The sequence below is a fragment of the Typopeltis vanoorti genome, chromosome 4 (genome assembly GCF_054136105.1).
Source record: "Typopeltis vanoorti isolate ZY-2024b chromosome 4, IOZ_Tvanoo_1.0, whole genome shotgun sequence".
NCBI classification, from domain to species: domain Eukaryota; kingdom Metazoa; phylum Arthropoda; class Arachnida; order Uropygi; family Thelyphonidae; genus Typopeltis; species Typopeltis vanoorti.
Window position 1 is genome coordinate 60,148,633 of NC_143552.1, and position 15,400 is coordinate 60,164,032.

The 15,400-nt window shown below is 35.9% G+C and overlaps 1 protein-coding gene across 1 annotated transcript in view; it reads right to left on the reverse strand.

The window, feature by feature from the left end:
- Prx4 (Peroxiredoxin 4) overlaps positions 1-4,250 on the reverse strand; it is a 91,708-nt gene extending 87,458 nt beyond the window's left edge. Inside the window, exon 1 of the mRNA XM_090391826.1 lies at positions 3,886-4,250. Coding sequence (XP_090247952.1) covers positions 3,886-4,039 — 154 coding nt within the window. The 5' untranslated portion in view covers positions 4,040-4,250. The remainder of the gene's footprint in view (positions 1-3,885) is intronic.
- Positions 4,251-15,400: the final 11,150 nt, after the last annotated feature.

The window sequence follows — 15,400 nt, forward strand, 5'->3', positions numbered from 1 at the left end:
TGTAAGCAAAGGAGTGAGAAGCAGGTTCTTTGCATGGGAGGGTAGGTGGCGAGTGGAATGCATTGCCTGAGTGTGTTGTGGATGTGGACACACTGAATCAGTTTAAGATGCGGTTGGATGAGCATTGTATGCAATAGTGAGTACCTCTCACGATGAGTCTCTGAATCAATGGAGGTCGGGTGTTGATAATACTAATAGTATTTGAATTCTGTAACCTGTTCTATTATTTTATTGTTAAGCATAATTTTGAATTTTTGAATGGTGTTTTCACATATTGCCATAGTTTTTGTTTCAGAGATTTTCATTTTTTTTGCCATTTCTTTTAGATGGTTAGTTGCAATTTGGAGTGTATCTTCTGAATTTGAAATTAGTACCTGATCATCTGCATAAAGTATTGTATTTAGCTGTATATTATTTGTTAATTTAATTCCATATTTGACAGTTGTTTTCCATTCTTTTAGAATTTTGCTTATATAACTGTTGAATAGGATTGGGGATAAGCCACAACCTTATGTTACTCCTGTATTTATGGTTATAGGTTCTGATAAAGTTCCATCTGCAAATCTGATATAAATTTTTGCCTCTCTGTACAGACTTTCTGTTACTTTAATTAATTGAGGAGGTATTTTATCGTCTTGTAATATTTTCCAGATTAGATTTCTGTTCAATTATCATATGCCTTTTCATAATCTATAAATAGAAGAAATAGAAGAAAAGTGGACAGGTTAAATGTTCTTTTTTCTATGACCTGTTGCATTGTGAAAGAGGCATCTGTGCATCCTCTCCCTCTTCTAAAACCACACTGTTCTTCTTCTAAATAATTTTCTGTATATTTAATTAGCCTGTTCTTAGATGTTTGCCTATAGTTTAGATGCTGTTATTAAGAGAGTAATGCCTCTGTAATTTCCACATTTGTCCTTGGGACCTTTTTTGTGAATATTTATTACTGCTCCAGTTTCCCATTCTTTTGGGATCTTTTGATATTTCCAGATATTATTAAAGAGCTCAAGTAGGTTTTCTTTTAGGCTATTGTCTGCATATTTAAAGAGCTCAAAGCATATTCCATCCAGGCCCAAGCTTTTTCTATTTCTTGAGTTTTTAAATTCTTTTTCTAATTCTTCCATTACCATTTCTTCTGTACTTTCTTGTATATTGATATCTTCAATATTGTGAGTTTTGTCATCATTTTGTATTTCTTGTTTTTCATTCCACAATATTTTATAGTGTTCTATCCAATCTTCTTTGGAAATTACATTATTTCTTAACTGGTCATTTTCTGCTGTGTGTGTGTAGTTGCCTGAAAATTTTAAAACCTATTATTTGTGGTCCAGTGATATCCTAATCTAATGATTTAACATATTTACTCCAATCTTCTCTGTGTATACTTCTGGAAAGCTTTCTGACTTCAGCCCATAGTTTCTTACATTGTATATAGTCAGCAGTATTTTTACTCTGCAGATAGATTTTAAAAGCCTGTTTTTTCTTTTTGATTAATTCCTATAAGTTATCATTCCAAGTTCTGAGCCATTTTTTGTTTTTCCTTGATTTGTATCCTAAACTTTCTTCTGCCTGCTTTTAGTATGGTTTTGTTTATATTTTTCCAGTTGGTTTCAATATTATTTGTGGTTGGTTTTATTTTATCTTGTAGTCTGCTTTTATATAAGTTTCTAATACTCTCCTTGTTGCAGGAGATGAATTTTAAACTGTTTATTAGATGTTGGTTCGTTATCTTTTATTGCATATCAAGTTAATATTAAAGTTCAAGAAGTAAATGATGCTGACATACAAAATTGCAATGTTAAGAAGGACTTGGATCAGGAAGGTAATATATGTAGGATTCTACAGAGATCAGAATGGGGTACTTATATGCACCCTCTATATCAATGATATTGTAAATGGATTAGAGGACGTGCCAAGTTGTTTGAATACAATTATCAGAAATGGTGCTGACACAGACTTCATGAGGTTTAGAATAAGCTGATTGAGTATGCATATGGAAATCCAGTTTAGTGTAACTAAGTGTAAAGTTGTAAACTTTGGGATCCACAGATGAAAGGCTATGTCTCCTATTAGTAAAACAATACCAGAGGAAATGGAGCACCCAAGGGATGTTCAGTGATGCCTTTTAAAAGGTGAAAGATAAGGTAAGGTTAACTCAGTATTGCTGTAATGGTGAAAAAATTAAATGCATAAAAATATTTGAAAATTTTATTTATATCATTACTGAAAACTGCGCAATGAAATTGGTTTTTTTTTTTTTTTTTGCATTAAGGATGGATAAGGGCCTGGAATATATTGCATGACAAGGTGGTAAAGTGCAGATAACGAATAGGTTTCAAGGTGAGGAGTGGTGTGATAAACTCCAAGAACGAATATCCTATGATGAGTGTTAACTACTCCGAGTAATCAATGTAATAATAATAATTTGCATTACTTTTTCAAGAGTTATTTTTTCCCTTAATTTACACATACTTTATACATATTTAAATACATGCTGTAATTCAAAAAATGCACATAAATGGGTTTCTTTTATTACTTAACTGAAAGTTCATTATATTATTTTGCTCTGATTTTTTCCAGATGGATAATGATGATCTGCTGGATTCTCTAAGATTTTGGGAGCAAGATATTATGTGAAATGTTATGTTATGTGAAGAAAAAAAAAAGCACAACTAATAACATAAAAAATACATCAAATATTAGCTGATGTGAAACTACTGGCAGGATGGAGAGCTATTTTTTCGTATGGATTCAGTGAAATTCTTGGAATTAATTCGGAGGTAATGCCACCAATAAGATCCTGTGAAACAGAATACATTTCAAGTGTGGGAATAAGAAATGAAAGCTTATTGCAAAGATTGCAATAACAATTTCTTTTCTCCATTTAGAGTTCAATCTCTTCCTATCACACTAAGCAAATATTAAAGCATTTATTGTAATAATAAAAACTGTATTTACTGTATTTTAACTTTTGGCATCCCTTTAAATTTGGGTGCATAATACCTCCCCTGCCCCACTAAAGCATGTGTAAAAAAACATCTTGCTGCTTAGGATAGCCAAACACACAACTACTTCTGGTTGTGTGTTTGACAACCTATTCCTAAATAGGTGTTTAGGGATAGGTTGCATTTTCAAGCCAAGTAAAGAAAAAGTACCTTCAGTGTCTTTAAAGGACATGTTAATTTACCAATCCCAGCCTTACTTATATTTCATAATGGGTATATTATTCTGTATTTCTAGGTCGCAGAACACTAGGATGCAAGCAATAAATTATTGATTAATAGTTTAAATGTCAATTCTTCGTGTATCTATGTTGCCCGAAAATACAGTGCTATTCAACATATATTTAAATGCTTTATACACACAGCTGAATTACTTTTTAGTTGTACAACTGAAAAGCAGCAAACAGATCTCGCATAATATATCAATGATGTATCTGTACATGCTATATCAGCAACACTTTCCTAAAGTAATTTAAAACACTACGGTCTCCACAGCAAAATGGTTTCCAAGATGCCCAGTCGGTGGAGAGACGTGGCTTCCAATCCCTTCCAAGACGCAATGACCTTTCTCAAGGATCTTCAGCTGCCGCTGAATTAGCCGGTCTCATAGGCAGGTGTGTGGGGTGGGGGGTGGGAGGAGCGTCTGGGTTCTCTCCCAGACGCTCGCGTTTTTCATCTTGTAAATCGGGACAGAAGAATAGTGACAGACAATACACCATGCTGACAGCATTAATCATCTTATCAGAACATTAATCAAGTTTTAAGGAACCCCAATTAGTTGGTGTGGTGATGACAGACCACTGGACCTAACACGAATATGGGACTTTTAAAAATACAAGCATAAAGTGTGTTTTTCCCAATGAATTTTAAACTATTAACTCACTTTGGGCTTTGCTCCAATGTAGAGTATGTCCTGATGATCGAGTGGACTCATGCGGGTAAACTTGACCTTCTCCGTAGGAATAACAAGCTTCTTCTAATTTTGTGGATTTAACAAAAACCACATAAATAAAAAATGCATGTAACAAAATCGACATTGTACTTCGGTCTCTTCAGAAACTTATTTTACACACATAAAAAAAAAAAAAAAAAATTTAACTTCAAAAGATCAATAACTTTTTTTAACAGTTCTTAATATGACTTGACCGCATTACATGCCACGTGAATACTGAACCGGCCAGGTGTTCTGCGATATATAATCTCATCAGTTTGATTTGAAAATGACACAACAAAATGCGTCACACATTCGGCAAAGTCTTAACGTAATAAAATCGAACAAGTGTACCCTCCGTTCGAGAGTGTAACAACAACAACAACAAAAAAAAAAATTCAGAAAAAGATGGTACTGATCGTGAAATCTCTTTATTTCGGAAAAAGAGCCTAGAACTGTTAAGAATTATACAGGGTGGTTCAAAATTCCACGTGCAAACTTTGAGGGGAGGTAGCAAACATCAAAATCAACCATATTCACATAGGAAAGCATGACTTGAAACGCCACCCCAAAGTGATAGGTGGCGCTGTTCTCCAGCGCTCTAGGTGAGCAATTGGGGCTTATTCATTCAAGCTTTCGACGTCGTACGAAGAATATGCGTCGTTTTACTAATGCTGAGATGGCAGACATGCACCTCATTTACGAGTTAGCTCACGATAATGGACGAGACGCTGTACGAATGTATCGCGAAAGGTACCCAAACAGACGTGTGCCGCATCACCAAATGTTTGGAAATTTGCATCGGAATTTGTGTGACTATGGATCATTCAGAGATCGCAGACATGATAGTGGGCGGCCAAGATCGACGCGAAATCACGCCATGGAAGAGGAGATGTTGCAATAACCAGAGACAAGCACACTTACCGTTGCCTCTGCTATAGGAGTATCTCGATCCAGTGTATTGCGCGTTTTGCACTCTGAGTCCTTAGATCCATTTTATCTGCAACAAGTCCAGTTACTGATGGCCGAAGATTATCCTCGACGTGTGGAATTTGCTCAGCGGTTTTTGCAGAAAAGTACCGTAGATCCGGATTTTCCAACTTGTGTTTTGTTTACGAATGAAGACTCATTTACCCGCAAAGGGGTCTTCAATCACCACAATGCTCATGTGTGGGCCCCATGAAAACCCACACGCTGTGTGATCACATGCTGCACAACAACGCTTCGCCATTAATGTATGGGTAGGTATCATCGCTGATTGTTTAGTCGGCCTATACCTGTTACCACCCCGATTGGACTTCCAGAAGTATCGGACCATTCTGGAAGAAGTTCTGTCGGATTTACTGAACAATGTTCCAATGACTGTGAGTCAGCAGATGTGGTTCCAACACGACAGGACTCCAGCCCATTTTGGCATTTCTGTGCGTCAGTATTTCGATAGGTCCTTTGGGGTTCGATGGATCGGGCGTGGTGGACCCGTCGCATGGAACTAAGCTCACCTGCTTTATCGAGCATTGATTTCTTTCTGTGGGGACCGTTAAACCCATTGTGTACGAAACGCATGTTGCCTCTGGCATGGACCTCGTGGCAAGTATCGCCATCACCGCTGCTAATATCCAGGAAACTCCAGGCATTTTCGAAAATGTACAGCAGTCAATGCGTCGGCGGTGTCAGGCATTCATCACTGGTAATGGTCGTAACTTTGAGCACCTGATGTGAAACCATATCATGTATCCAACTACTACTGAACTGTTCAGTTACGCCTAATAGAGTTTTTTATACATTACTTACTGCCATGTGTTATTTGTATATCTTTGAGTCATGTTAGTATCTTCCAGTGCCGTTTCCGGCAGTGGTGTAGCTAGAGCTTTTGCAGCTCGGGGAAGTCCCTTAGTTTGCCGCCCCTCTCAACACACACCAAAAATATTACAAAAAAGGCAAAACGACGTATAGGGGAAAAAATTAAAACACTAGGTTTATGGTCGAAGTTAACTTTAATTTCAACATTCTAAAATGTTATTTTTCTTGCTTTTCTGTTAGCAAAATCGTCGATGATATTGGCAAAGTCTATTTCATAGTAATGTAGGTAATTCTTAATCAATTTTTTATTTAGAAAAACTCCTCTTACAACTAACAACACTTACAGCAATTATGAAGAAAATTCGCAGCAGTGTTACAATATTTGGAAATGAGTTCTTCAGACTGTATTTAAGAATTAACTGCAAAAATTCAAAGTGCCACACGGGGCGAACCTCTGCTCCCTCCGTAGCTACGCGTCTAGTTTTCAGTCATGCTTTCCTATGCGAATATGGTTGATTTTGATGTTCTCTACCTCCTCTTAAATTTGTACATGGAATTTAGACCCACCCTGTCTAGAGATACCTCAAAAAAAAAAAATCAACTCAGCTAACGCCTTTTTATTTCCGTATATGGAGTAGGCGAGGCCATTTAGCCCTATCTAACTTTTGAAGACTGACTGGGCAGTTCAATCTCTACTGGCAGGCAATCAGAAATAGCTGGCACAAAGCTATCACTAAATAAGCGGCACGCAGTGAAGAGAGACGGCTCAACAAGTGCCGCCATCTAGTGGTCCCTAATCCTAACACAATATATTTAATGTCTGAAATAATGTGGGTTCTATCGATTTTCTTGGGATTACGGGTCGAACGAAAAACTTGAGTTTCCGGGAGAAAAACCCGCTTGCCCATGCCAGAGGTCGACTAACTCGGGAACCGGCCGAAAAAAGGCTTAGAAAAATTTCCTCTAGTCGACGATTAGATTCGAAACAAAGTCTTCCTTCATGCAGGCAAGTGCCGTAGGGTAAGAACGCCACATCTTGTACATCAAAAAAAAAAAAAAAAAAAAAAATTCAGCTAATGCCTTTTATTCCCTTATAGGGAGTAGGCGAAGCCTTTATACCCTATCTAGCTTTTGGAGACTGAGTGGGAAGCTCCATCTCCACCGGTAGCCAATCAGAGATAGCTGGCCCATGTCGATCACTAATTATAGCAGCCACCGATGAAGAGGCTGGCAAACAAGTGCTGCCATCTCTTGGTACCTAACCCTAACAAGATATGTTACTGTCTGAAATAATGTCGGTACTACGGTCGATTTTCTTGAGTTTACGGGATGAAAAACCCGAATTTCCGGGTGGAAAAACTCGCTTGCCCGTGCCAGAGATCGACTAACTCGGAATCGGGCGAAGAAAGGCTTAGAAAAAGTTCCTCCAGTCGGCGACTAGACTTGAACTTAAGTCTGACTTCAAGAGACCAAGACGCAAGAGCCATTTCCACTGAGCTACACAAGCTTTCATCATTTATAATTAATATGTGTTTAACGTATTATAATAATTAATTAAATGATAGTGGGTTAACGGATTACTGCAAAAACGGTTCGTCAAATATCAACTCCTTTTTGAGTGCATTTGATATATTAGGATAAACTAAATCTCGTTAGGGATACAGTTAGTATCACGTATAAAGAGCAAAAACTGTTTTAATCTCATCTTACAGAACTAGTGGTTGAGCTCTCCATTTATAATTTTCTGGATAAAAGTTATGGAGGCGTGTACAAGCTTTGATATAATGAAGGACTAACTAACTTCTTGTAGACTGGCAGGCAGCAAGTTTCCATCCTTCAAACCTTTACTGATAATAAGCCTGAGCTAGGGCTCGTCCGAGAGTATCTAATGCCCCTAGGCAAAGAAAATTTAGGCGCCTCTATACATTGTCTCTCTCTATATATTTTGCCATACTCACACACGTACACCGAAGTCTTAGCGCCCCTAAGCGATTGCCTAGGTTCGCCTAATGATAAAACCGATCTTCGCCTAAGCCATCAATAAACTAACTCTTTTTTTTTGGGGGGGGGGGAGGTGATGGCAAATAACGGTTGCTATCTCGTGGTCCTAAACCTTAACATTCGGTTTCCTTGTCTTTAATAGTGTGAAATTTAAGATGAATTTCTCCAGATAAAAACCAGAGCTTCTGTTAGAAAAACCCCTACTTGCCCATGCTGCGAGATGTTGTTCATGTTATTTGGGATTATAGACGAAGCAACTTAAACAATTGACAGGCTAGTGTCAATTGTTTTCTTGCGGCATGTTTTCCAGTTTGATGGATGAAAAACTTGAGTTTGCAGAGAAAAAAATAAAAAATCCTTTTGCCTCCTTATAAGACCAGCTGACTTATCTTCAGCTGAAAAGATGTCAATATATATTCTTTGCATCATAAATGGAATTCGAACCCAGCTATTTCTAACCAAAAATGCATCGTCGATACTGGCCGAAATACACAGACTGATTTCGGCTGGAGATCGACTATTTCAGGATCCAGTCGAAAGAAAGGCTTAGAAAATTTTCTCTAGTTAAGGAGTTAAAATAACACCATAATGATCTTTTATGAGCATTCTAGTGAAATAAATGCACATGCCATTTCTATACCTCTGTAGAAATTTACCATTTCTACAGAGGTATGTTTAAACCTTTTACTAAAATGCAAAAATGGTGAAATGATAAAAAAAAAAAAGCAAAATGATGAAAATGTTAGTAACAGGTTTTATTGCCACATTATAAATATTATATCATTTTTTATCTTTAATATCGAATATTTAATACAGTAATACATCATTTCACTATTTGTACGTAGGAAATGCATGAGTTCTGCACTGAGCCTGTGTAGCTCAGTGGAAGCGGTGTTTTCACTCCTCAGCCATAAACTCTCAAAGACAGACTTAAGTTCAAGTCTAGTGGTGACTGGAGGAACTTTTTCTACGCCTTTTTTCGACCAGTTTCCAAGTTTGTCGATCTGTGGCACGGGAAAGCGGGTTTTCTACCTGAAACTCGGGATTTTCGTCCCGTAAACTCAAGAAAATCGACCGTTGAACCCACACTATTTTGAGACATTCAAAATATTATATTAGGGTTCACCAGATGGTGGCACGTGTTAGTCGTCTCTTCAATAATTGTCGATTAGATTAGAGAGAGTCTTGGGGCCAGCTCTCCATGATTGGCTACCAGAGGAGATTAACTGCCAACTAAATCTCCAAAAAGTTAGATATGGCCTTGCCTACTCCATGTATTGGAATAAGGTGTTACCTGATTTTTTTTTATCATGTGCACTCCCTCTACCGTACTGGAATCACCATGGAAACTAGGAGTCTAAATGAAGTACTGATATGCAATAACTTGCATATCAGCTGCATTCCTGATCATCCTACCTACCTTTGCATTAGTATATAGATCAATATCTCATGTCAAATCCTTTCCAATATCATTAATATACAGAATAAATAACAATGGACTAAGGACTGATCCTTGAGGCATATACATTCCATTGGTCCTTGTATCTTGCAGGTTCACCCCACCCTATACGACTTTTTGATATTTGTCAGTCAGCCATCCTCTTATGCATGTTAACAGTTTATACTCCAATCCTATATTCTCCATTTATGTAAGAGTATTCCATGCCATGTTCGATTAGAAACCTTAGCAAAATCCCAAAGTATCATAGTGTATCCATTCCCCTTGTCTAACTCAATGGTAACATTATTATAGAATGTGAGCTAGTTGCTAAAGCATGACATTACCTTAATAAACACATAGTGTCGTTGCAAAGTAGAGATTCTCTATCAACCCCATTTCTAAATGCGAACCCTAACCAACTTCTACATAATGTTTATCATCGCTCATGAGATAATTGATTGGTCGATAGTTTGATAGATCGTTTAGTTAGATATATCAGCCTCTTTCCCAATAAAATGTTCTAACCAGCAAGGAGACCTACTATCCATGGCTCTATTGAACCACTCATTATAGCCATTAACACAAACAATAATATCAAAGGAACACATATACACGGAGAAAGCGACGCAAAAATTTTGGCATATGCTGATGACGTCACTTTAATACTAGGAACACAAAAATCCTTGGACACAACACTCGAAATAATAAAAGCCTTCAGCAAAGCCTCAGCACTGAATGTGAATCTAGCAAAATCCCACTGCAAAATAATTGGAAAGTGGGAAAACCAACTAAGGATTCCTTCAGGAATACATGTGAATAATTACATACCAGTAAAGGAAGATGATTTCCCTGAAAAACTTTTGAGGTATTTGGCAAGGTATTTTGAAAGATTGTATGTAGGAGAATCGATACCTTCTACAATTGGGCGTAATGGGGTGTTCTCTTTATGGATTTTAGGAACACCATATATGCGAGGAATTAACGGATGGAGAGAGCGAAGAGATAAACGAACGTTTCGGGATAATTCAGTTGTTTTTAATAAGTTGTTTGTACGATTTTGAAGTTCACGAGTTGGATCTCTCTCAAGTATTGAGTAGGTATCATTATGTAGTAAATCAATCATTTTATTCTTGTAATCTTCGGAGTTCATGATGACTGTTGCATTTCCTTTATCTGCAGGGAGGATGACTATATCTCTGTTGTTTTTTAAACTTTTAATAGCTTTGCGTTCAGTTGAAGTAATGTTGTCTGCAGATAAAGGAAATGCAACAGTCATCATGAACTCCGAAGATTACAAGAATAAAATGATTGATTTACTACATAATGATACCTCCCTGCAGATAAAGGAAATGCAACAGTCATCATGAACTCCGAAGATTACAAGAATAAAATGATTGATTTACTATAAAATTGATAAAAACAACAACTGAATTATCCCGAAACGTCCGTTTATCTCTTCACTCTCTCTATCCGTTAATTCCTGGCATATATGGTGTTCCTAAAATCCATAAAGAGAACACCCCATTAAGCCTAATTGTAGAAGGTATCGATTCTCCTACATACAATCTTTCAAAATACCTCAAATGTTTTTCAGGGAAATCACCTTCCTTTATCAAGAACACTACAGAATTTGTTACATACATCAAGGATATTACAGTTGATGAAAATGACATCATGGCTAGCTTGGACATAACTTCTTTGTTCACTAATGTCCCAACAGATGAAGTCCTAACATTACTCAAGGACAAGTTATCCAAAAAAATGTTAGCCTTGCTTACACATTGCATCAGGTCCGGTTACTTCAAATTTCAAGATAATATTTACAAACAAAATCATGGACTGGCTATGGGTAATCCTTTATCTCCTGTTCTTTCAAATATTTACTTAGAAGATTTTGAAACCAAAGCTATCTCTTCCTTTATTTTAACACCTAAAGTTTGGAAACGTTATGTGGATGATGTCTTCATTGTTTGGAGCCATGGCCATGAATCCCTTATGGTTTTCCTCGAACATCTCAATAGCCGACATCAAAGTATTAAGTTTACTGCTGAGCTTGAAACGGATAATTCCTTACCTTTTCTTGATGTCAAACTGACTCGCTCTTCTGCTGGTAAACTAAAAATATCGATATATAGAAAACCCACACATACCAACAGATATCTGCACAGTCAATCCCATCATTTCCCTCCTTATAAGCTTGGAATAATTTCCACCTTGGGACATAGAGCCTGTTCTCTTCTTGATGATCCAAATGAACTGCTTACAGAAATAAACCATCTGAAAACGTCTTTCGAAGTTAATGGATATTCCAAGAAAATCATTAACAAATTCCTTCTTAATCCTCCCAGACATCACTCAGAAGAAACAAATAGATTCAAAAGCAATATATCTATTCCTTACATAAGTACTGTTTCACATAAATTTGCAAAAGTTGTAAAAAAAATTACAATATCAGAACCTTGTTCACTCCACTTTCAAAGATCCGTTCCTTAATTAGCCACCCAAAACCTTGTCATCATCAACTCAAATACCCTGGCGTATATAAATATTATGTGACTGCGATATTCCTTATTTCGGGCAGACAGACAAATCTGTCGAAATGCGTATGGAAGAACACATGAGAGACATTACTTACAACAGACAGCGAGCAAGTGCATTATCAAGTCATATCCTCTTCTCGGCTAATCCTAATGATAATAACCAAAGTCACAAAGTCTGCTGGGAAAAATCTACAAACATCTTCCGTTGCAGTGACGAAATAGAGAGAAAAATTGTGGAATCGAGAGAAATCATCTTCAATCCTGTTCATCTAAATAACAACTTAAGCTACAACCTCCCAGATAGTCATTCAGCTGTAATCATGTACTGGCGTTCACGTGATGCAGCAAGCACGCACTCTCCCAACAATGCAACAAATGAAAGAACAGCTTCAAATACAACTACAACGTTTTAATGCTAATTATGTATAAAGACTGTCTATGATGTTCATAGTCTTTTAACCCTCAATGTTTAGTGTTTTTTCTTTTATAATGTCACCTGAAGAAGGCTGTTACATGCCGAAACTAGTAGTGTGTTTATATTAAAACCTTTTTAATTAAATCTCGGTTCTAGTCATTCAATATTTTTCATAAAACTATGTATGTTAACCGAGTCAATGATCATTCTGTCATATATATATATATATATATATATATATATATATATATATATATATATATATATATATATATATATATATATATATATATATATATATATATATATATATATATATATATATATATATATATATATATATATATATATATATATATAAACATATATATATGTATATATATATACACACATATATATGTATATATATATACACATGCCTCCATGGAGACACCGTTAAAATAACAATAAATAATAAATAATAATAATAATATATATATGTGGATGTATATGCGTATGTATATATATATATATTTATAAATGTGAATAGACTGATCTGATAATGGAACTTATAAATAGACTGAAATCACTAAGTAACATGTACCAACAAAAATAACAGCTCAAACAATTCAATAGGACAATAAGGAAAATGGAAATTGAGCATGTGACATGTTGTATCTTATTTAAACAGTGATTGTAAAACAGATGTCATAAGTATATTGTAACAAGTAAATGAAAATGCCTAATAGAATTAGCAGCCTATGTTATAAATTGTAAATTACTGTATATATATATTTATTTTTAAATGTACACAGCTGCTGTTGTTGATACAAATAAACTCAGTGGAAGTGATGTTTGCAGTCCTCAGCGCTAAATCGCTTAAAGGCAGACTTGGAGTTCAAGTCTAGTCACTGACTAGAGGAATTTTTGCTAAGCCTTTTTTCGACCAGTTCCCGAGTTAGTCGATCTCTGGCACGGGCAAGCGTTTTTTTCGTTTCGTAAACTCAAGAAAATCGACCTTAGAACCCACACTATTTCAGACATCAAAATATTGTGTTAAGGTAAGGGACCACGAGATGGCAGCACTTGCTAGCGGCCTTCTTCACCTCGTACCGATTAATCATTGATAGCCCTGGGCCAGCTATCTCTGATTGGCTAACAGTGGAGATTGTACTGCTCACTCAGTCTCCAAAAGTTAGATAGAGCTAAAACTTCCTCGCCTACTCCATATACGGGTATAAAAAGGCGTTAGTAGATTTCAGCATAAATACTGTATCAGCCTGTAAAAGAAATGTCTATATTTTTTCTATGTTAGCATGTCTACTAATCAACAATTGAAAACGAAATACAAAATTCTTGATGTATCTCGCACTATAGCTTGAGGCACTTTAGTATCTCTTCTAGCTAACTGTTCTCAATTTTCTTCCTCAATAGCACTGAGAGTAATCTAAGCCTTTGCCTCCAGCTAAGAGGACTACTACAAGTATTTCTAAAACGTAGATTACTTCAGAAATAGCAAGCAGAAATAGAAGTAAAAATATTTAGATTATTTTAAGAAAAAGAAACTAAAATAATACTACTGAACTTTCTTTTGTGTGGTATGTATATAAACAATTTTATGTGATGAAAATATAGCATAGTATTTCTAAAATTTCAAATAATTTCAGCAGACAGTAGAACAGCTGGTTTTAGATTGCAAAGAAATAGTACAGAATTAGAAGCTTCAGGGTAAAACAATATTATTGTCTTATTTCTTTTGTCGAAACGGTAAAATGAAGTAATAGATTTTGAATACTGTCTGGAAACGTTTATGAACCTGTAGAAATTTAGAGTGGTTATGTAATTGAATTCCAAGAGAGGATAAGGATGGGGGGAAGGAGGAAATAAGCATTAGAAAATCTTCAAAATGAGCATAAATTTTGAATCATTCTATATATGATATCCTTCATATTATATTTTCAACATATCTACGGTTGTTACGCACTGGATATTATAATAATGTGCATCCTACAAAAAAAAAAAAAAAAAAAAGGCGAAGAATCCCTGCTGAAACATCATTGGATATAAATTTTTGATACTACAAACATTTACAATCGGAAACCGAGTTATGCAATATAACATCGTTTGTTGTTCATAAAACAAAACAAAAAAAAAATTCGTTTCTAAAACTGAAATGTGATGATCCATATAACAGTATTTTGCTAGGAAAGAAAGCAAAAGGTCATATTGATTTCAATAAATATAATTTAAAAATATAAATATGTGACATAATATGTTCAATGCAAACATCGAAAATTCGCGAAAAAAGTTTTTTCTATATTGGAACAACCAGTGCAACTCTTCCATTGCAGTGATTTGAAGAATGAATTTATAATACAGCAGAATAATAACAACATTGCTACTACTAAATAGATTCATTGCAAAGGCTGATAGATGGTCATTTCAGGATTGATTATTTTCGCACATGTGAAATTCGTTTCAATTTTTGAAAAAAAAAACACAATAAATCGTTTTAGAGGCAAAAAAGTCAAATATTTTAGGACAATAAAGAAAATTCCAAGTGAAACAGTGTGTGTAAAGACAGGTGACACAAACTGTTAGTCAGGCACTAACAGTTAATCCCCGAATGGCTCTAAAATAGGGAGGTAATGGCATGACAAAAGGTACAATGCCGATGAAGTTTTGATCCATGCAGAATGCTATGGTGGGCTGGATATTTCATCCACCGCAGCAGGTAGGAAAGTTAAAGGCAGACTTGGAGTTCAAGTCTAGTCACCGACTAGAGGAATTTTTGCTAAGCTCTGTCACATGCTATTTGAGAAAGTTCTTTCACAGCAGTTCAATAAATTCAGTTTCATTCTTCTCATGCGATTTCATAGCTATCCAATCAATGTTCGGATAATTAAAGTCCCCTTTTATGAATACTCTTTTCGCACCCATTGTATTTATTTGGTGATGCATTTCTTTACCACTAGCAACCGATCCATCAGGTCCGTAACAACCCCTCACTATGTATTTAATCGTGTCAGACTCCACCTCACACTAGATGGCATCAATCTCACTGCCACACTAAAAACAGTTACTAGCTTTGCAGTCATTGGTCTCAACTAGAACTGGATTCAAGTCATCCGATATCGTTAGCAGCGCGTCCCGCTCTTCTCCTATCCTTCCTAAAAATACAGCACCCTTTTCACTCAATACTAGTTAATGCTTTTGCTTCTGATAGACAGGTCTCATTAATGCCTACAAAATGTGATCCCAATATATTACACAGGGCAACAAACTCGACTC